The following is a 23530-nucleotide window of genomic DNA, read 5'->3' on the forward strand; positions in this document are numbered from 1 at the left end:
TAGGAAGAAAGATAATGCAACTCTGTGTTAGGACTGGCGGTGGATTTTTGCCAAAATGTTGTCAGAACGGTTTGACACCGTTTACCAGTGAGAAATATTTTGCAGTTTTAACAGGCAGTTTATCAGGGAGTAGTTCCTTTTTTCCAACTGGAATTTCTGACAAAAACATGGCATTATTGATTTAATATTTGAATTCCTTCCTCAGTTTGTTTCCCTATTTTACTTTCACAGCCATTGGGCAAAATGTGTAGATGAGGAGGAACTGGAGTTTGGGAGCTCTCATCTCCTGGGTGAGTGCCCATCCATTATGCAGCAGGGTCATACTCATGCTTGCTGGCCTAGCGAGCTGGCGTTCCTGACTTCTTGGGGTGGCACTGCTTCTTGGGATGTCCTGGGGAGAATGCTTCTCACTCTGGTTTCACCCTAGTTTTTAGCCCCCAAAGAAAAGAGGCATGAGGTGGATGTGAAACTCTGCTGAGGAGGCAGTTGACTGTGCGCCCCTTATTTGTATTCGAGTGCTCCAAAAATTAGTCTTTCTGTAGGTAGGAACCTTGAATGAAAGTGTGTGTAAGCTACTTTCTGGGGATAATTCAGTGCTTTATTCAGAGTACTTTATTGGATTTCTCCAGGGATTTGGGCTGCAGAAGCAGTCTGAACAGAATTGCCTGCGGATAAAAAATAAAGATAGAAACAGTTCTTAGAGTGCAGAGAAGAAGAGCTTTAGGTGTCTGCACAATTTTACCAGCAAAATGTAGGCATGTAAGATATGTCAGGCAGTCTGCAATTGGGGAATTTCTGTCATATTTCCCTAAGGTCTCTAAGACCTYCTGTGAATTAGGGTTTCCAGAATTCAAGATCTCTTTAGTTTTCTTTTCTCTTGATCTGATTTTTCTTCCTTTTGTGTCTGAAACTTGTGTTTCTAGGCCAGAAATTAATAGTTCTGACACATATTGAAGAACGCTTTTGAACTCTCTGGTAGTAAAACCTGGGGATAGCTTAAATGTGTTTAATTTACATTATCTACCAATAAAATACTAGTTTTGAACTCATTGTGAAAGTATGAAGATGAGGTCAACTTTCCAGAGGTCTCTCATATTGTATCGATGACTCACTATGCTTCCACTGCAGAGAAAAAAGGAAAAATCAGTAAGGAGGTGTCATGAGTGAGAAAGAGTAAATGAAAACCCAGAGTGGATCTGCATACTGGGATTTATATAAGATACTAGGGGGTTATGTAAGAACCAACAATATTTGAGTTTTTATCCTGCTCGCTTATCTCACTTACACACTCTCCCCACAGCACTACTTTCACTAGGTCTCAACTCTCTTTCCTGGCAGGGGGGTCACTGCTGGCCTGGAACAGTCGGGCAGAAATTTGWGTTGAAGTATGCTGTGCAGCTTCTCACAGTTATCAGTCTTGGTTGTTAGTGGCCATGGTCACTGGACATTCCCCGGGGTCATCTCTATGCCGCTTTCAGATCTCCAGGATCTTTTCTGCAGCCAAGAGCTTCACTTTCTTTTGACACCAGCTCTTGTTGCTGAAACGCCAAGCCCCTGTTTTTCCCGATTGTGCAAAAGCTCAGCATGTCTTCAGCCTCCTAATTGATGGTTCTGTCTCCTCTCTCTTTAATAATTGGAAGGTATGGGACTTGCCATTTTGATTTAGTCTAGGTGTTAGCAAAATTTACAGCTATCCTCTACCAGATGCAGCTGGCAGCTAGTGGGCTTCTGCTTGAGAGTTCTTTGGACTTCCTCTAGCTCCCCCTTTCCACACACACATACACCTAATTATCTGCTGTCAGTTAGYGTTAGCAATATAATCTATATTTTTGCTTATGGCATGCGGCCTTGTCCCAAGCATATTAGTATCTGGGCAAGTAGCAGTGAGTATAGGCCTTCATATGTTGTCAGGTATGCTCAAAATTCTTCCGCAATCACAATTCTTGCTGAAGTATCAGATATTCTGCAACTGTTTGGAAACCAGTAGCTTAGGTATAGCTTCATGTGTTTGAGGCAGTGTTATTCAATATGTTGACCTAGACCAAAAGTGACCATCTGAAAGGCTGAGAGTCAGATCCATTCCAGGAACTGATTTTAACTGCCTCTATAAACACTGGATAGTTCTTAAATCAGTTAAATAAGGGRTATTTCTTTGGGTATCAGTGCTAGSAAGGTTCAGTAATTCACCTACAGCCCTTCCGTGGCTTTTTGTCTTGCTCTAAGCTGATAATAGAAATGGTTTTCAAGAATACAGAGGCTGCTTTACCCAAGGGTTAGTTTAGTTTGCCAGTGGCCTATGGCCTTTATGTACTTTATGTTGAATAATAATAATTAGGCACAGAGAGAGAATTCATTGTTTATGAGGATAAATGAAAAAGCTTTGAGTTTCTAGAGTGCGTAATAGGAGGATGAAAAGGTTATAAAATAAATGCTGACTTTCATGTTTTCTCTCACCAATTACCAGACAAACTAGAGGGACATCTAGAAGGACATATATAGAGGTATATCTAAGATACATTTTGTGCCTCCTTTAAAATAATGATGACTTGCCATTTCTGTAAGATGTCATTTTACAGCAGCATTTGCTCTGTCCTCAGAGAATTTTGCTAGGTTTCAGTAGGGTGTTTAAAATCCATTCTCATACTTGTAAGAGTATTATTTTTAATATTAAATTTAATAGATTTAATGTTAAAATTAATATTTTGAAAAAATTGTGTGCTTCATTGAAATGAAACTGAATAAGTTTGAGTTAAAAAAAAAAACTTCAGATATATCTTAAACGTAGCTTTTGGAGTACTAAATAGTTTTCATATCTCTCATACCTTAGAGATAAAAACATTTCTAACTTTATGCGTAAAGCTTTGGGATACTGTATTTAATTCTTTATGTATGTTGAGAAAACTGTGAGTTCTGTGTTTTCTTTTTTTGTAATGAGAAAAGTATCCCTTACACAGCAAAATATAATCATGTAATCTACAAAATTATATTGATTGTGCAGTTTTCGCTGCAAGAGATTGACAAATAAAGCATTCAATAATATAAGTCACCAAGTTATATGCAGAGGTACTACCAATGTCAAACTAAAAATAAATAAAATTCCTTACACAGGATATGTTGCAGAAGGACACTCATTCCACTATAAAAGTGACTCAAGATTTCAGTGTGGTCATATTGAGAATTCTGAAAAATGTGCTTAGGTATGTTCTGTGCAGCTGCTGTATCTTGTTATCATTTTTTTTTCTCTTTTCTACCGTGATCACTTGAATGAACCTTACACTTATGAATGCTCTTTGGCCAAGGATATGAAATTTCAAACATAAAAGATTAAAAGAGAATATTCCTGTGTGTATTAGAGGTGTCAAGATCAAGCTCACAGAATACAAGTGTATGCTTCAGTCAACATCAATATATGCTGGCATTGAGGGAATTAGTGCAATTATATGGTAGTAAATATGTTGATGAAGTTATGATATATTAAATCCCAAATGGCAGAAGTGAGAGAAAATGTCTCTGAGAATATCATTTGTAACAGCATATATTGCTTTATATTGAGTCAGCAAATTTTCCTCGTTTATTCAGAATGCTTTAGATAAGCAATTTATCTTTAAAATGCATTCAAAATGTTTCAGCTGAGCAAGAAACCTAATAAGTAACAGAGTAAGCAATTCAAAACTAAAATTACATCAATTTTGCATTTAAAAGTCCATTTTAATCACTTCTCTTTAGAGAGAGAAACAGCTCAGTTAAACTGAGAAATCTGATTTCATTTCAATCTTGTAATCTCTGGGTATTTAATTACTGCCTATATGCAGGATATTAGCAAAAATTATACATATATATATGTATAAGCATCATAAGATTAAGTAACTAAATGTGCGTTACCATTCTTCCAAAGGTTGTTAAGAATCTCCTACTATTCTTTATATGAAAATAGTAGAAGTTTCTGATTTAGCTTTGAGTAGGAAGATCTGAACTTCTCAGATTTTCATATGGGGTTTTGAGCTACTAAAGGAAAACATCTGTTTCTGTATACTGCATACAAAATTACTTACAGGTTCAGAAGTGTGCAGGGTTACGAGTATGGAACAGTGTCTTCTGTTAGAAATCTTTCCTTATCAGTTTATATATATGTGCACATTTGTGATTCATAAAAGGCTAAGACATTTTGTCTARCTGGAAGATTCTTAGGAAATGGTAATTTCCATTAGAAGCTTCATTAGAGAAGTAAAAAGAATTAACCTGATGTCATGCTGACATGATTGTCTAGGAATTCCTCCAGACGTTATTAGGACAGCTAATGAATAGCACTTCATTTTCTTCTGTAATGCTTTTGATTGCCTACAGTCTTCATTCACCTATAAAGGTGATATGTATATGGCAACTTTGTGAATTCCAGCAGGCCTTTAAGAAGCTTGAAAGGTCTGAAGACCTTTTTACCATCTATGTACTGAAAACACATAAAGATTCATCCTTATTGTATTTTATTATTTTATGTCCAAAAAGATTTGTATTTCCTTTAGCAATTGATAAGGACAGAAAAGAAAATGAAACACAGTTTTTAATGTGATATTGGCCCTTTTACCATTGTCAATGGACATTCCTACTAGGTCCTGGTCCACTTTGGTACTAACTGGCTTTCAGATTAATTCAGTTTTACTGTGAGCATTTGTCGCTACATCTCTACAACTACTTGATGCCCTTGTGTGCAAAAAAATAAGGTGGTTGTATGAATGATGTCTCCTTTTCCTGTATTTGGTAGAGATTCATTTCTTGAGCTGTTGAGTTGCACTGGATGCCAGCTGCAAGTTTTCACAAAATCAGACTCGCTCACACTTGGTCTTTTGCCTGAAACAGTGTCRGCTGAAGTGGTCTGCAGCCTGGGCATTCCCGGTTCCTTACCACTGCCCTCCTTGCACATTGAAAGCTAACATGTCACTAAATCTGTCCCCTCAGTTGCCTTTGTGAGCCTTTCCTGTCTCATTCTGTTCAGTGAGCCAAAGAAACTACCGTTTTGGTTATTTAAGCTAACCCAGCTCACTCTGCTCTGTGGGTGGTGATGAGCAAATGGAATTGCAGTAGCCACCTTAGAGTCAGTAGAAAAATGAGACTTTTAAAATTTGAATTATATTTGTAGCATAGTAGACTGTAGTCTCTTACTTTGTTAATCCAGCTGTGACTGTTGCAAAGAGAGTGTGTATAGGAAAGTCCTGTGGAGAGCTTGCTAGTCCTGCCAAAGGGAAACGGTTCATTTCGAGTCTCAAAGTTCTGTTTGTCCAATCCACTGTGTTGAGATAGCCCAGTTCAAGCTCTGTTTTGCCATTAAAGGTTGCAGTGGGTGAAAACAACCACGGCAGTGAGGTGGCATGGATTTGAATTTTTCTAAATAATTACTCAGAATTAATCTAAAAATTATGTAATGTTATGTTAATAGTAAGCATAAATATCTTCAAAGTTTGACATGTTTCATATTAAAGTAAGTGTCCATATGGAAAATTTATTTATTTATTTATTTTAACTTTAGCAGTGATTGAGAATTATATATCCTTCTGAAAGTCTCCCAAGATAACTGTCTTCACTTTTTAGGACTTAAATAGCTTGGCACATCCAGTCTTTAGTCTGTCAATGCTCCCATTACTACCCAGATAAGCAGATAGATATACAGCAATTGAGAATTTCAGATTTATTAGCTGTCCATTGCCACAGTAATATTCCGCAATTTACTTAATTAAAACCACACACTAACGCAATCTGAAGTGACCCACCCAAAATGAAAAATCAGAAAAATCACATAGTAAAGGAAAAAATCTATCTTAATAGTTTTATTTTTGTTTTTAAAGAAACTGGCAAAATTAACATGAGATGTCACAGTGCAGAGTGATAAAAGTAGTTAAAACATGGTTGAGAAGACTGAGAAATTCAGATACATATTTTGTATTCCCATTTTGGGGGGAAATAAATGCATAAAGAAGGAAGCCTTGAAAACATATGTTTTGGGACAGCAAGCAGTCATTTAGAAAAGTTATATCAAATAAGGAAGAAATTGTTCAAAAGATGATTGGTTATTGGAAACCATTTTATGTACTAAGGAAACTGCAAAGCAGCAACTAAGTTTCAGCATGCTGTGTTCAGCACACCACAGTAAACCTCAGTCATTGCTTCGTTTGGTCAGAGGGTCTTGTAGACTACAGTTGTTTATTAACCACTAAATGTTAAGCTTATCTTTCTCTATATACTTTGTGGTGACTACTAAAATAAGTACAAGTATCTTGAAGAATTATATACTGTTCAGAGAAGGCTGCTTAAACCTCTATTTCTGTAGAGTATTCAGAATAATATTGATTTTACGATGGATAGGAAACTATGTAGTGAACAAAACCCATAATTTCTGGAGTATCCCTGAATTCATAGGGGATACAAAACCATGAACATAATGTGATACATGTGAGCTTTTTTCTGCTTTTTTTATTTTTTTGTTACTAACCACAAAAAAGACCTTTGAGAGCATGCTTATTGTCTTGAGCAAGACAAAATACAATGTCAAATGTTTAAAACTATTTTCAATGGTATAAACTCATTGCTACAATATCTAAAGAACATTCTTACAGTCAACCAATTTTACTAATGATTATATTTTTACCAACTGACATGCAAAATCTGGAATTAAGTTAGTCATCAAATACAATGAGAAAAACTCCATGATAACTTTTGTACCTGTTCCTTTTTTTCTACCTTCATGGCTCTGAATTCCCTCCTAAAAACATAAAATACTTGTTTTCTTCAGTTGGTGTAAGCTGGTATAAATTTTGTCAAGCTGACATTTTCTTAAACCTCATATGTTGCATGAATTTGCCAGGATTTGTACAGCAGATGTATGTTTTACCAGACTAACGAGATAGATTAGATCTTGCTGTTACAATGTCTTGAAAGTAGAACAACTACAAAGATATATAATGAACTGCTCTGTTACAAAGAGATTGCAGTAGTTTGGGCTCTCAGACAAGGTTACTAAGTTGCAAGAGGGTATTAGTGGAGCTCCTTAGGGCTTGGTTTAGGTTTATTTAGTTTCCTTCATTTAGTTTCATATAAATTCTCAGAATTTGTCAATGTTAAAGTTAGTCTGTTGTTAATAGACTAGAAATTAGAATGTTGTAATGAAGCTGGATGATGCTGAGGAGGATTCAGGAGCAGAAATAGAATACAATTGAACTGTTTAAAGTACAAGCTCATAGAGTGGTGGAATAAATGCCTTTTTTTTTTTTTTTTTTTTTTTTTTTTTTTTTTTTTTTTTTTTTTTTTTTTTTGCATAAGCTTATAGGTATAGCTAAGCAAAAAGGAAGAACTAGTGTATCAGTTGGCTTCTGCTTGTTTGTGTACCACCAACACAATGCAGTTGGGAATAAAAAGGCAAGTGCAGTTCCAGCATACAACTGTAGGGAACCGTACAGGACAAATAGGGAAGTATTCATTTTATTTTAGAAGGTGTGAGTAGGATGTCATGTGCAATGTTGTGTATAAGTCTGGTCAACTAGTTTTAAGAAAAAGGAATTGAAACCAGAATATGTCAGAGAGGAGCTGCTAGGGTAATCAAGGTACGCGGAGAGCCTGTTTTATGACACTAGCTTCACAGTGCTTGCCTAGTTTCCCCTATCAAAAAGAAGGCTAGAGAATGTAGGTCCTATTTACAAATCTACCGGGGAAAAGAGCACAGGTAAGCASCAGAGAAGAAACTGTTTCTAATTAAAGTAATACTGGGAACAAATGTATAAATAAATTTAGACTTGAAATTAGAAAGAGCGTTAATTACAAGAAAAGTTCCAGATCACCCATAAAGCAGAAGGACTGAGGATTATTTAAAAAAAAAGAAAAGAAAAGAAGGAAATTTTTTTTTWAAAAAAAAAAAGTAATTACCTTTACTATCAAATGTGATTGATACATACTGGAAACTGACTTTCTATGGTAGCAAAAACTGGCCTTGAGATCTGAGATCACCTTCAGTCCTGTGTTTCTGTGCTTTCTCAGAAGTTCTGGAAAGAAAAACAGTTCAGCTGGACATAGCCTGGTGGTCTGATTTATTGAGAGGAATTCAGACACATGGCTGGTGGAAGCAGGAATTTCCCAGAATGGATAACCGTTGTTTAAAAATGTGTTTTTGTTTTGCGGTTTCACAGCTGGAAGAGTATATCAATATCAATGCACCTAATCCCTGACTTCTGCCATTGGTAGTGACTTTATGCGACAGGAATTCTGATCATAACAACAGTGGTTTTGGCCACCAGCAGAGGAAATTAACCTAAAGAAAAGCTGAGACTTCCACGGAATTCTGCTTTTTGGTTTCTTTCTTTATGCTTGCTATTATATATCATATATCGCAATCTCTGTGATTAAAAGTGGTTAGAGTTTATGCTACTGTATAATTATAGTACTTGGAGATTAGGTGAAACAAGAAGCCAATGAGTTTCAGAAAGTATTTTACATATTGAAAGAAAGGAATTAATAGAGATTTTCTTAAGCCATAAAGAATCCTACTTGAATGCAACCCATGATTTTTTTTTTTTTCAAGGGAGGTGCAGATTATTGTTCTTTATTGGTTAGCTACACAGGCTCAGACCTTTTAAACAGTAAAACAATCCTCATTTTTACTGTACTTCTGTATGATATTTGTGATATTAAAAATCATTAGCTAGTGATATCCACTCCTGTAGAATGCAGCATGTGTTGAGAAACTAATCTCAACAAGAATGTTACTTACTGAATACGTTGAGAAAGAACGTCCTAATTTACGTAAATGAGGAAAACAATTTAACAGTGATACAGGGAAAAAAAAAAGCACAGCATGCAGTCAGTTGCAGTTTCTTTTTTCAGCATTACCATTAGCTTATTTTTACATTTCATTCTTTTAAATATGTGGCAACTGTATTTTAAATGATGCTTGATATAACTGAAAGGAAAAAAATTATGCYAACTACTTCATGTTAATTAAGGTAGCTGTGTAGATATTTCAGTTCTTAATCAGTTTCTCCATTAAAAAATTCTTCGTGCAATTGCAAATGTTGTTGATGGAAGAGATAGATTAGGCTACAGAAAAGATTTATGGTTTTGGCTGTRAAGTTTTATTAGTGGAGTGAAAAATAGAATTCCATAATTGATTTAATGTAAAAATAAAGTTCAGGTCAGTGTTTCAAGTATGAAATTTAAACAGTTCCAAAACATAGACCAACTTAAATACCTGGGCTTAATCCAATGAAAACTTCAGCAAGTCTCTTAGAATATAAGGTTAACTTTTGCTAATGTATGTCTCTATTGTTTAAAGATAATTAATTCTGCTGTATAGGTCTTTGCTCTTAAATGACGGTGGTGGATACTTTACAGTTCCCACACACTTGTTTTATACATATACATACAAGTTTGTTTGTACTTGTTTTATACAAAATTAGATTGGAAATTTTGAATTGCTAATTCTGGGATAAAATTAAAGTAACGTGTCAATCTTTGAAATATGTTATTAATGATCTTCAAATTTAGAGCAATTTGAAAGATAAGAGATGTAATAACATTTTGGATAGCTTTATTAAACATTTTAAACTGAAAATATTTCATTAACAGTTCATTTTTTCTTAAATATAACATCTATATGAACTTTTTATAAGTGAAAAAAATATTTTTATTTTGGACGTTTTCTTTGTAGAAAAGATAACTGGAACAAGGAGAGTAATTTTTTTATTATTATTTATTTATTTACAGTGGAATTGGTATATGACCAGTTTATTTAAGGAATAATTTAGAAATTGTAGTGAAAAGAGGTTAAAMCTATCAAGAATGTTCATCTCTTTAGGAAGAAAGAAAAGTTAATTACAAGAAAGCTCTGCCTAATTTGATAAAAAATATTTGAAGATGGTCTGTACCCCGAATCTAAGTCTTTGGTACAATTCATTCAGTCTTTCTGAGTATTTTTCTGGTGAATATTTTTTCCATAAAGCTTCCTCAAATTTCTCTTCGTTCAGCTTTCTACGTTTGCTTCCACAGGAAAGTTGACTAGAAAGTATAAAGAGTTGATTTTTATTCTAACAGTTACTTTAGTCACTATATAAGAGGATATTTCATATAAGCTCAAGCTTTACACTACAGTATTCCTGCCTAAAGGTCTGAATCATCAAGCAGCTTCCTATTAATTAAATATGTAAGAAAAACAGCAGTTTGATTTAAAGACTATATTGTAAAACTCTTTATACATCTGTTTGAAGTAACCTAATATATTCCTCCTGCTGAGGATTCGTTTTGCAAAGATTATATATTAAAAAATAGTGTGGAAAAATTCTAGATAAGCCTTCACTTTTTTATGGGTGAAGTGGATCATTTCCTTAGTGCTTGAATCTCTCTGGCTACTTGGCTAAACTCCAGTTTTGCAATAGTGATGTGCTCAACAACAGTCAGTGGGAATGACAGCAAGTTTTTCATTATGCCGTCCCAAAAATGAAAATGCTTCGGTATAAAAGGGGAAGTACGTTGTCTTAAATTATTTAATAGCAGCAGTTGAAGTTAAATTTCCTTAAAATTTCATTAGTGTATGTTGAATGAAGTACTCTTACAAGGGTTTTACTGTGCGAGATAAGTAGATTGACACAGCTGTCTTTGCAAGAATATCTGAACTATCTAAACAGCTGTAAAAATAAAAATATCGCTTACTGGCTATTAAAGCTCTTAAAGGCAAATCTTTCCAGTTATTTCTGGCACATTGAACCTTAACAAGGAGATGTTTTTGTGAAACATTTAAATAAATGATGATAATAATGGGTGACAGATGATGATCTGAAAGTATAAAATCTGCTGATATTAGTTTTGTGATTAAAAGGTGAAGGATGTAATTAAAAGGAGGATAATCCTCACTAAAAAGCTTAACAAATGCTTACTATATTGTTCATTCATGAAGAAAAAAATACTACTAATCTGCAAACGTTTTCACATATAAATACTTTTATGCAAGCATGTTAGTTCCAATTATTTCACTTGGGTTGTTCATCTACTTTAATGTGTGTGTAACAGTTGGCAGGATCATTAACTAAACAGATGAATTAGTAATGCTAGCTAACTAAATAAAGCAACTATCTTCAGGTACTCTTGCACCTTGGAAGTCATTATAGATATCTGTGGGGTTTAGGGCAAGCTTTCAGAAAACATGAAAGTCTCTGTGCTGATTGTAAGAACGTGCACCATAAGCTTGGAATTTACTGTAAAACAGATAATTTGCAGTGAGCACACTATAAGGTTGTTTACTGCTCTGCAGAATAAATAGTTCCTGTTTGAAGAATTTTGTGGTATTTTGGATGTAAAATGTATAGAATATGTAATTTGTAGGAATGACTTTAGACTGCTTCCATATTTCAAAATGACATAGCAGTAAGTGCCTAGAAAAAAAAAAGTATTTCTAGTATTTGTAAATAAAAAATGGGAAGTGGTCCTTGAGTGGATCATAATTAAGTTTCAGAAGACTCCCTTTCTCCCAAAGAAGCACTATTTTGGTTCACTTAAGACACTAGCATGTTCTGGCAATCTGGAAGTCTCACTGCATCCCCTTGAGCTTTTCTGTCTTGCTGCATTGATTTTTTTTGTGAAGAAGAATAGTGCCTGCTACTGCATCTCATGCTCTAAACAACCCAAAGTATAAATTTACCAGGAGAAACTTAATTTTTGTCAGTGTGTTWTTTTGAACTGGATAGAATTGAATTCTAGTTCTAAACTCCCCCAAATTAAATTTGAATTGTGTACCATTTTCATGGAAAGGCTCAGCCTTTTAACATAAAACACACAGTAGGATGGGAAGGAATGAAAATTGCTTTGTGTTTGTTTGTGTCCTCTTGTGGGAAAGATAAGTTGTTTGACACAAACATAAATCTGATTTTTTTTTTTTATTCTGTAAACACTTTGCTAATGTGATGTAGATTCTTTTTTTAGGGCTGTACTGCCAAACAACTAAATTTCTGTGGTCACCAACCAAGGCTGTAACTCCAACAGCTTCAAGTTAATGCTGTTGCCATGAACGTRTGTTTGAGTGATTCTATTGTAAATTTAACAAATAGATTTTTAAAAATGGTATCCACCTTGCATTGGGTTCTTAAAGACTGGTCACTTGTGAAGCTAGCCAAAATTGAACTACAATCTTCAAACCAGTGTATGAATGAGAATTTCACTGCATCAGACAGTCTTTCTCTAAGACAACTGGTGTTGCCTCAAGTGATTCAACAAATGAAGCTCGAAAGAGATATAAAACAAACAATAAAATATTTTTGCATCCATATAGAAGTCTTMTATGCAGAATGGGTTGTGTTATGAAATTGAGTAATGATATTTACCCTGTGTAAAATCTAAAGTAGATGAACGCTTGGTGTCTCTTGTTATCCACAAAATACTGAGGTTAGAGAAGTTGGTTTGTTCTTCCTTTTAGAAATTGCACAGCCTTTTAATTCCTGATGAATATTTTATAAGTAGTAGTGTTATTTTGCTTACAAGAAGCTCATGTCAGTGCAAGTGGGACACAAAAGGTATGACTCCACCAAAATAATACATGTAGATTTTTAATAATAAACCCAATTCAGAGGGAGAAATCTATCCTGAATATCTGGTCAGATCTTCTTTCAGGATGTTTGCACTGGAGGTGCAAGTGATGATGAAAACAACCGAAAGAACACACAGAAATGTGTATTATTTCATTTGATATACTTGTGTAATTATGCACATTCTTCTCTGTGAAATGGAAATAATGAGCTTAACAAAGCAAATTGGTTATTTTGTAGTATAAATAAATTGCAAGTGGTCTGGAAAAATGGACAACATACAAATTTTTCAATGACATAAAGGAATTAAAACATCCTTTCAATGTCATTAACTAGTGATATGCCAGGAACAAAACATAGACTTGCATATCTGCAGCAAAAACTAACCAAGTATCAATAGTTATAGAAAATTAACATACTGGATGCTCTAGATACTAATTGTCAGGAAAAGTTMATTTAATCTTTCAAAAGTTGTGGATTTTTACTTTAACATAATAGAAGAAAAGCTTTTATTAAGAGTATTAACTTGCAAGATTGCTGCTGATGTGTAGCTGCCCAAAGTTGCTATAGTGACCTAACATCATCTTATGGGAATGCAATTATGGCTATACCATCAAAAAGTCTGTCCTGCCTGAAAAGAGCAGTTTTGAAAAGTCGATACTTTATTTATGACATAGGAATATTTGTATTCTTATATTTTATATTGTCTGTGTTACCTCAACTTTTGTTATTTTCAGTTTACATTGCTCAAAATTGTATTGTCTCCTCATTCAAATTTCTTTGGTGTTTTATTGGTAAACCTTTTAAATATATTGTATACATAGAAATATGTTTTCTAAATATGCATGTGTATCAGATATAAAAGAAAAAATATTATTCGGTAACTCTATAAATCCTTTGTATTTCTCTTTGGTTGAAAACAGCAGTTAAAAAGCACATACAGTTTCATTTCTGGGAAGGATCTTTTTACAGGAATTCGTATATCAAGCTTTGCTTTATTTTTTTCTTTGACATGAGTGTGATAACGTAGTATTTCATAGAATGATTTAAAGCAAGTTGGATTAATCATTGCAGAAAAATATCTTTATAAAGAGTATCTCTTTAGGAATATTGTATTATGTTGTGTATATCTAGATTCTAAAAGTGCTGTAGTCAGAATATATATTCACTACAAACAAATTCAATGCTCATGATTAAAAATAGCTGAACTGAATGCTTGTTTTAGCATGATGGATGCAAGAGGGATGTGAATTATTATGAAATAAGCCCGTTCTTTTTATGATATGATACTTTATTTTTTATACTGGACTTCATAGAACTGATTCACATAAAACAATATTTAAAGGTGAATATAATATTTTCAATGAAACAATTAATTGCTTTTTTATGCCAAAAAATTATACAGAATTGATTCCCCCATCCAGACTGCTTCTTTATTTTTAATTGTTGCTATATTTCATAAATAAAAATATTATCCATTTGGCAGTCATAAAATACATAATTTTAGCAGTGAACTATTTGTCCATATTTGACAAGATATTAATTATATGAATGTTAGGAGCTGATAACAAATAAAATGAAATGTTCAGATTATGTTAAGTTGTTAGATGGTTGTTTTAAGTGATCTCCAAAAGCAGAAAGCTTTTTGATAGTACTTAAACATTTTTAAAAATATCACTTTAGATTCACTTTGAGGAAAAATTGTATCACCATTACAACATTCAGGAACAGATTTTAAGTTGACTATTGCTGAGCAGTTAAAAGAAAAAAGAGCTCCCCTCTTAAAAAAAAAAAAAAAAAAAAAAAAAGAAAATGTCTTATGAATGTGTAGTATTTACGCAGCTCATAGAAGTGACCATTTATAAGTATGTAACATATATATGCACATCAAAGCTCTTCTTGGAACTATCAGAAAAACTATTATGCTACAACTTTGAGACCTGGATTTTTTCATAGTGAAGCTGTTCAAATTAGAGAATTTTTATAAACAGAAACCAGAGCGGAAAAATTCTGTAATCTRTATATTATCTGCTGGTTCTTATTACCAGCAGATTATATGAAATCCACCTTTTAAAAAATGGGGTTTTATTGACTAGCCTATTTTGAAAGCTGCTTTTGAAAAATCTTTCTTCATCTAATTTCTTTACTGTAGAAGAAGCTTTGACAGAAGGGGGAAAAAAGGCAGCTTTCTTGAGAAAGTTTTAAATGAGCTCACCATGCTCACTATTAACTTACAGTAGGAGTCACCACCTTCTTGAAACAGTAGAAAATTTGCATTTCATTTGGGGAAGTAATAGCTAAAATAAATGAAAATTCATCTAAAAGTGGTATGAGGTAGTTTTTCTTAACTGTTTGAAACCGCATGGTAATTTATGACAGCAGCATGCAATAAAAATACTAGAACACAAAGTGAATCTCTAATTCTGTTAGGAGTTTCTGTCTGAAAAGTTCTTTGGGRAAAAAAAATAAATGAATTTGTTATATTATAGCCTAGAGAGGAGATAGCAAAATTCAGAATTCTAATTGTCAGAAACTTCACAACTGAAGTAAACCTTTGCAACTAGTCCCTGTGTTCCTGGGTACAAACAGACCATCCAGTTACTGCATCCAAATTTTGCAGCTAGACTCTGTAGAAAAGTAAGTAGTCTTACATGAAAAATAGTTTCTTATTTAATGGACCTTAGCCTTATGTTTAGTCTCACTTTTTTTATAATAATACCAAAAGAAATACTAAAATTTCCATCAGACTCTGCCTGTTCATATTGYTCTTCACAATTGACTTTTATGTGTTATCATGCAGAAAGCAAATTCCTGTACTGAAAAAGTAACTATATAATCAGCACTCTCATGCAGTAACTCTGTAGTCATGTAATACGCTTGTAGCTCTTCATCTCTTTTTAATATCTATAGTGTTACAAAATAAGAATAGCATGGGCACACCAGCGCCTAAAATGCTGCAGAAGTAACTGAGTTTTAAGGGAAAACTTCATCAGCTTAGAGGATATTCTACAGAGTAGGAGAGTTTTAAAATAAAAAKCAATGCCTTTTTTTTCCTAATTCCGGTCATGTCAGTAAGAGGAGAAGTGAAATAGATCCAAAACATATGGAAATAAAGGGGAGTAAGACCTAAGTCTTACTTCTAAGTAAAGTAGTCAAGGGGATCGCTATCAGCTCAGAGTTGTCCATCTTGCTTTCTTCTCCCCCCCCTTTTTTTTTAACTGCAGCAACACATTAAAGGATGGTTCCCTGTTACCTTATTGCATATGGAGGGATTTTTTGCTATAAACATAGAATGATACAGATTCCCTTCAGAGGAAGGAAGCTCTGGAGCAATAAACTCTTAACTATTTGCTTATTGGCCAGATGCCTAAAAGTACTTTCCCTGAACTATGTATCAGATTGCTTTAATTTTCTATAAGTTGCAGAAGAATGGGCAGTGTTTTCTTTCAGTAATGTCCAGTAATTAATTTGWTATTTTATCCTTTGTACCATTGCATATCCTTATAAATACTAGTAATTCTTATTTTTTCATGTATTTTAACATTTTTGCAATCAGACCCTGATTTAGCAATGCACTGAAACTCAGCAGTAAGTACCTGAATCTCATTATTTGATTGCTTGTGTGATAAGAGTAAAGTATACACATAAGTACCTTATCGAATGATAATCTAAAAGTTAGGAAAAAAATCCTTGGATAAAGATTTCAGCATTAGCATACTAGAATAGTGTCATTTATGTAAATATTGGGAGTCTATGCAATACTGCAGGGTGTATTTGAAATATGATCAGGCAACATGTAGCAAGTCCTTTTTTTTTCCACATCCCTTCTAAAACTGAAGGCACGAGATGGTCTTGAAGTGTGTGTGTGACAGACACGTTCGACTGATTGCCATGAGTTTCAAGAAAATATTTGCCGTGGAACCTGTGCTCCTAGGTTGTGTTGAAAAATCTTCCTAAGTGAGTCTTAAGGAACACATACAGAGATTAAAGCATATGACCTTTATGGCTTAAGAGTATATAACAGTGTATTTCCTAGGAGGCTTTGAGTGAAATTCAGGCAAGTGAGGGTAGTTGGCRAAGGTCATACTGAGTTAACTGAGGCCAGAATTTGCCCCTTGCAGTTAAGAAGTGGGAAAAGAATACTGGATTTTTTAAGAACTAAAACAATTTTCATATGTTATATTCTTTACTGTTCCTTTCTGAGCATTTTTCACTAACAAAAAGTACTTTTTTTGATTCCAGTTGAGTTTTGAAATTAGTGGATATTCTAATAAATAAATAGGACTTTCATAAAGGTTTTCGGCAATGTTTAAAAACATTTTTAACTTGAATGAGAAATCTCATACCTACTTTATTTCCCAAAACATTTAAATTATAAGGGTGTTTTTTTTTTTTTCCTCGAAAGATGTCAGGTTTTTAAATAGTTTCCTGAAATATGCAGGTTCTTACTGAAGACTTTAATATGGCTTTGGACCAATATCAGCCTTTGCGTACCCAACTAGTACAGAGTAAATGCACATAATTTTAAATGTTGATTTTTTGCCACCCCTTTAATACTGCAGCAGACTTGCTCTGGTAGGTTTGTACCGTGAATGGCTGTTATTAAATTTAATGCTTTCGATCCTGTTTCTCTATAATGTGCCTGTACAAGTGCAAAAAATCTGGTACAACAATATGCACAGCAGATGCAGCAGTATCGTATTCATCATTAGGTGAACTGTACACTCTTACTTTTATAGCATACAGCAGCTGTGAACAAGAATCTGTAAAGGATAGACTCTTTGGCAGGCAGATCACTCAAGCTAGGTACCCTTCAAGCTCACGAGAGGAGATGAGTTTGAAATATCCACACAGACTATATAAAAAGTTTTATATTGGCTTATAATGCTTGCTAACGCTATGATCTTTCTGAGTAGTAATGTAATGTAATTAAGAATATAATCTCATTTGCATAGATTAGTTGTTAAATTAATTCCATCAGACAATCAGTTTCATGTGTGGCATCTCTGTGAAAAAGTTTGATTTGATCTGGATTTAAAGCATACAACTGTATATATTCTTCCAACAGCTTCAGAGATGGAATTAAAAACTCTTGAATTGATAAGACTTATTAGTTGTATTTTAAACAGAACTGTCTCCAAACCTGGTTATAGATAAACAAATGCCTCAATCCTACAAAATACTAGTATGCATGCCTAAATTTATCCAAACCACAGCTGATAACGAAGTAATGTCTTTTTCCAAGTATATTAACTAATTTGATTAAAAAAAGAAAAAAAGGCACAGGTCTCTCCCTAAGTCATCTTAGAATAATTCGTTAAGCTTGTTCTCTTGTGCAAAATGTGTGGCCTTATGAGTATGTGGAGGGTTTGGTGGTTTTTTTAATGTTTTCTTTTTTTTTTCTTTCTTTTTTTTGGGGGGGATTAAACATTTAGCGTATGGCAGGAGTAAACCCAGCTACACTACTGTGAAGTCATAAGAACATTGGTGGAAAAATAAACAAACTACCACAAAGTGAAATTCCATTTGTGACACAATATTACTAACAGAGCCACCTGGGTATGGAGCTACGTTGACTTCAGTCAGATAATGTGGAAGTAGAGTTTCTCTCATAGAGTTCACTGAGGTTTGGGTCTTTTTCTTTTTTTTTTTTCTTTTTTTTTTCTTTCTTTCTCTAGAAGAAACTCATATATTGAAATTAGTCAAAAATGTGGACACAGACCTCCAGAAAAAAAATAATAAAAGAATAGCGCATACACACATACGTACAGATGTTCGTTCAGAGCTATGCAATGATTCCTCTTCCTTTCTTGGCTTTTCATTTTTGGTTGGTATGTGACAATAYAATATTCTTTGCTCATCCCAGCTTTTATCTCCAACTTCCTTACTGAGATAAGGAAATCCATATAATTCTTGAAGCTGTAAAAGTTGCTAAACAATAGRTACATGCTCAAATTGAAAGATTTTGAATTTGCAGTTTGAAAAWTAGTTTTAAAACCACAGAAGTAACAGTGTTTTGGGTTCTCTATGAGAAAAAAATTCAAATAGAGTTTTGAAGGTCTTGATACTTAAATTTTTATTATAAATTGGGTGCAATAGTGATAACATTAATAGAATGCATGCTTCCAACTATTTTGTATGACTTCTCTTTACTATCTGAAATTTATATTTACAGCCCAGCAAAAATTGCCTAAGGATTCCTTCAGGGGAGCATAGTAGTCCATCTRCCAGTAGCAGCTAATGCTTTTTGGACTACCTGCCAGTTGGCCTACTGAAGGGGCAGTGCTGTTTTCTGCACAGATGCCCAATGTCTGGGGAACATTGCAGTGAATATTTTCAGTGGAACTGTAATGAATGTCCTCTACACACTTCATTTGGGATAYGCTATTCTCTTAGAGCCTGTTATGACTGAAAACAAATGGGTTTGCTTGTTGGTGATCCTATGACAGTTGCTCCAAAAGAGCAGTGTAGGGTTGGAGCAGTGTAGACTTCGTCCAGACACGCCAAAATTGGATGATCCCAAAGCAATAGTCTTATTTGGCATTCACAACATGGGAAGCRAGGACTGATTAGAAACAAAAATATCCTCCTTACCAGCAGGTTGGGGCTGGACACCATGACCTTGCTGAATAGAAAACATTATGTATCTCATGGACCGGTAATTCCCAGTATTTTGTACTAATGTCAGTCTTTCATTTTACAAGAAAAAGGAACAGTGTGTTGGAAAATGGATCTCAAAAATAGCTTTGCACTGTTTGTATGTGTGTTTACTTCCGAGATATTCAGACTCTGAAATTTCTAGGTGGATTATTAAACAATACTGTATGGAACCAGAAAACTTCTTAAATTTTTTAGTGCTGTTTACCTTGAAGGAGTATGCCACCTAACACTGTACAGAAGAGGTAGCTAGAGAAAAAGGTTATAGTCATGGTGTGTTGTGAGTACTTTCTATGCTGCCATAGCATGTTCTAGGTAACCCTGCTTGAGCAGGAGGGTTGGACCAGATGATCTCAAGAGGTCCCTTCCAACCTCAACCATTCTGTGATTCTGTGTGATATATCATGATGTATAGATAGCGTAGGAAATTACAGCTAGGCTGCCATGGATTGCAAGGCAACTTGCATTCGAAACAGTTCATCAGTCTGAGAAAATACTTAGCACTTTGCTGCAGAAAAACACAGCTGTCTGACTGTTTTCTTTATGGGCTTAGTGGAAAAGGACTGTGGCTGATAATACTTTACCTTCCATTTTGCTGAGCCAAGGAGAGGGGAAGTTGGCCAGGATGTCTTAGTTATTGCAGTCCATGAAAGAGAGGCCAGGAGGAGAGACACATTTTGTCCCTTCATTTGTCTGGTTTGGAAAGTGAATGTTTATGCCAAAGATATGGGGGAAAAATGAGATAATAATTAGCATTGACATCAGTTTGATCTGGCAAAGTTATTACTGTGTCCATTTGTTGTTGGCTGTCAAGGTCTCTGCTTTCACTCTCCTGCTTGGGAGAGTGGGAAGATTCAAAAGCCATTACTTGTTTGTTTTTTAAAGCTGATAACGCTTGATGCATGTTTCCAYAGGTCACTCTCAGGTTAGTGTCCATTTGTAATGTTTTGTGCCCTACTAGGTTGAGTAATGCAGCTGTCATGGTCGTTGCCAAATCTGAGCTCTAAACAGAACAAAGATTGTGTTTRTATTTGTAGAACATGGATTTGACTCAAAAGTGTTGAAGGTATGCAAATCCATAAGAGTTCATAGCTTTCCACAAATGCTTAACACTTAGAATGAAACTTGATACTTTAAAGGTTGAAATAAATTTGAATGTGATGTTCATATATTCAACAAATAATATACAATTTTAGGTTATGTAGTTTTCTTATCTATTTAAAGGTGGCACAGGAAAATAACTCTTATTCCTTTGTTCCTAAAATATTTCTTTCTTGGCAGCAGTTGTTCAGCTGTRTAGCAGATGTACTAAAAATAACCTGCATACAACCAAGTGCAGCACATATGTCGAGAATCAAAATAACATTAATACAAGTTGTTCTTTTAATATGTACCTTTGAGCAGAAGGAAGCAGTACTGTAGTCTGGACTACTTATGCTGTTATATAAACAGAAGGTTTGAGTTTGCAGGACCTTCAGTCTGGCAAAGTTTATTAGAACTCAATTTGTGATGCAAGACTTCTGAAAATAATGGCCTCACTAACATTTATCCTATATTTCTGTTAATAGGAGGAGTGCTTTTTGAATTTAGAGGCTCCTATTTCAAGAGTGTGTGGCTATGACACTCCTTTCCCTCACATCTTTGAGCCTTTCTACATCCCAGACAAATGGAAATGCTATGATGCGCTTCGAAAAATGATAAATTACTGAGAAGCAATACAGGTGAGAAATAAAGYCTTATACTGAGAGTTTGTAAGCTTTCTGCTGGAGTGATTGGAAGGTTTGGGGGTAAAGTACTATTTCTCTCTCTCCCTCTCCCTCTCTCTCTCTTTGTTTTCTTTTTTCTTTATATCCCCTCACAGCTTTGGGCCTTCAGTCTTAAAGGTGTTTGTTTTAAACAGTTTAAATCAATGTTTAAAGCAAATTACTCTGCTTAATCGGATACTTGAACGTCTTGTATTCTGAGAAGTAAGATCAGGTGAAAGCAATAGTTAACTGACAGGATATCTTTTCACTTATATTAAAAGACTTACAGTTATTTCACAGGTAAAGCATGTTGTTAAATGTTGGAATTTCTCACTCTTCATAGTAGCCTATAATCCTGTGAGGTGTCAATAAAGTCCCAGCTTGTACTGAATTATGCTGCATTGCAGACATACTCAGTACATTGAAAATAACGTGAAAAGTCTGTAGTGTCTTACAGTTCTGTTCAAATACAAATTTAAGGCTCGTATTTAACACTCTAAAAAAGTCATGTTTCTATATAATTTTCACATAATTTGTACACACTTGAAGATTTCTGTTTGCAGAACCCTTCAAGCACCTAGACTGTGAAGTAATATATATTTCTTGTCTCTATTAATCAGAATCTGAAACACATTTTGTCTTTGATTTTGTTGTATTATAATACTAAGTGTCTTCCTGCACACACATAAGTACCATTAGACTCTGTATTAGCCAGCCAGGACTTAAGAAAAGATTGTGCATTATTAATATAGAACTTTTTGTTTGCTGACCAAAGTTGAGTAGTTAGGAAATGTATGAACATATTGTATGCTGTAGTTCCTTTAATTAGGTGAATTAAGTAGTATAGGTTTTGAGATCAGATCTTGATGGGTCCTTTACTTCTAAGCTAAAAAGAAAACTGGCCCATTTCCCTTTGGAATAGGGCGATCCTGTAGCTTGTAACCAGGCAAAWTTTTGCTGTTGACACTTATGACTGTAGGACTGTGCCCTATATTAGGGGCGCCCTCTTGTGTCCATTTTTACCTGTGTGTTAAGCTATAAATTATATTTTGGGCAAGTGAATATATTTTGGGAGGTGGTGAATACCTCAAAGTTAGTCCAATTTATATACGTATTTACTCTCAGGACGATCTTTTGCATTTCCCTAACTTTATTTCTCCTGGTAGCGTAAGGTTGAGTTCCTTGTGTGAAGCTGGGTCAACGAGGCAGTATCTCCAGAAAGTAATGTAGTTCCACTTACAGTATTTCTCCAAAATTACCCATTATTGTCATACCAGACCTGAAGAATGTTGTAACCTGTTTTATAGAATATGTAGTATATGCTGTCTTTTTCAGTCCTTGCCTTTTTATCTGAATTGTACTAAACTTATTAAAGACTCTTTGAATCTGATACCTCTGTCGGTACAGCTGTCCTTAAGAGAACTGGATGTCTCTTCTCTTTCAGAGGAGTTATTGGCCTATTGGAATAGGTATCCTATAATCTGTTCCTTTCCTGGAGATTAAACATTCTTACCTGTATACAAACAGAGAGAGACAAACTGAGGAGATCTAGTTATTCAGAGCCTTGGTTTGACCTCCGTTCTTGCAGAGAATGGTAAAGTGAGGGAGATATGAGGAGAAAGAAATGGAGTTTAGGATTGCAGTGAACTTGTATACAACCCAGCTTCTAAACTGGAAACATGCACTAAACCTTCCTGTGAAGGTAACGTGGAGTGAGTCGTATGGAGAGTCATCTGCATTCRTATTTAAATTTCTCCTGTGGACTGCATTGTGCACAAATATCACAAGAGGTTATGAACCGCTAAAGTCCATTTAGCTTACCTAGGAGCTAGCTTATTGACTGTTTTTGTTTTTTCTTATTCAGCATAACATTAATAGATTAAGTTATTTGTTAGTCCAGAACATTAAGGTTAATRTATTTCAAACAGCCTCATGTATAGGGAGATCAGAGATATCTTTTTCTCAGAAATGGTGTTAGTTTATGTGAATTTCAGCAGAACCATAGCCTTGTGGATGTTAGGAAAGTGGGACTTCTCCTTGTCCTATTGCTGGAGAGAAAAAGAGGCGCTAGCAGGTTCCAGTGATGGAAACACATGTTGAGTTTGCTTTCAAGCTACAGAAATGGCCCAGYTGGTGAAGTCATTGCTTTGCTTATGTTTCAAGTCATTTTGGTTAGACTACAACCTGGTGGTGTGCCTYGCTATTTTTTTCTTTCCCCTCTCAATCAGAATTTACTGGAATTTGTTTCATCCATTACTTTTAAGCAGTTTGTTAAAAGTATTATAATAAAATTGTCAAATATATCTACACTATATATCAGAATATCCTTTATAACCTGACTTGAGATCTCTGAGTTGGAAGCTGTCTGCAGCTTGATTTCAGGATGTCTGCAGTGATACGATTCCCTTCACTTGTTACCAGATAACACCAAATTGTATAATATTTCATGGTCTCACAACTATGTTTGAAAGTCCTCTTCAGACTTGCTATTATTAAGTCCTGGAAACAGGTTCTCAATAATAGCGTSGAGATTTTAACTGCAAAATTATTTTTACTGATACCATTATGCTTTTAAGTTAC

The 23530-nt window shown here is 34.5% G+C and overlaps 1 protein-coding gene across 2 annotated transcripts in view; it reads left to right on the forward strand.

Annotated features, from left to right (window-relative positions):
- Nucleotides 1-23530, forward strand: part of BCKDHB (branched chain keto acid dehydrogenase E1 subunit beta) — a 144007-nt gene that overhangs the window by 114827 nt on the left and 5650 nt on the right. For both annotated transcript variants that reach the window (XM_085316083.1, XM_085316082.1), the window contains exon 9: nucleotides 20774-20926. In XM_085316083.1, coding sequence (XP_085172209.1) covers nucleotides 20774-20914 — 141 coding nt within the window. In that variant the 3' untranslated portion in view covers nucleotides 20915-20926. The remainder of the gene's footprint in view (nucleotides 1-20773; nucleotides 20927-23530) is intronic.

The sequence above is a fragment of the Rhea americana genome, unplaced genomic scaffold (assembly GCF_003343005.1).
Source record: "Rhea americana isolate MKP2758 unplaced genomic scaffold, rheAme1 scaffold_45, whole genome shotgun sequence".
Lineage (NCBI taxonomy): Eukaryota > Metazoa > Chordata > Aves > Rheiformes > Rheidae > Rhea > Rhea americana.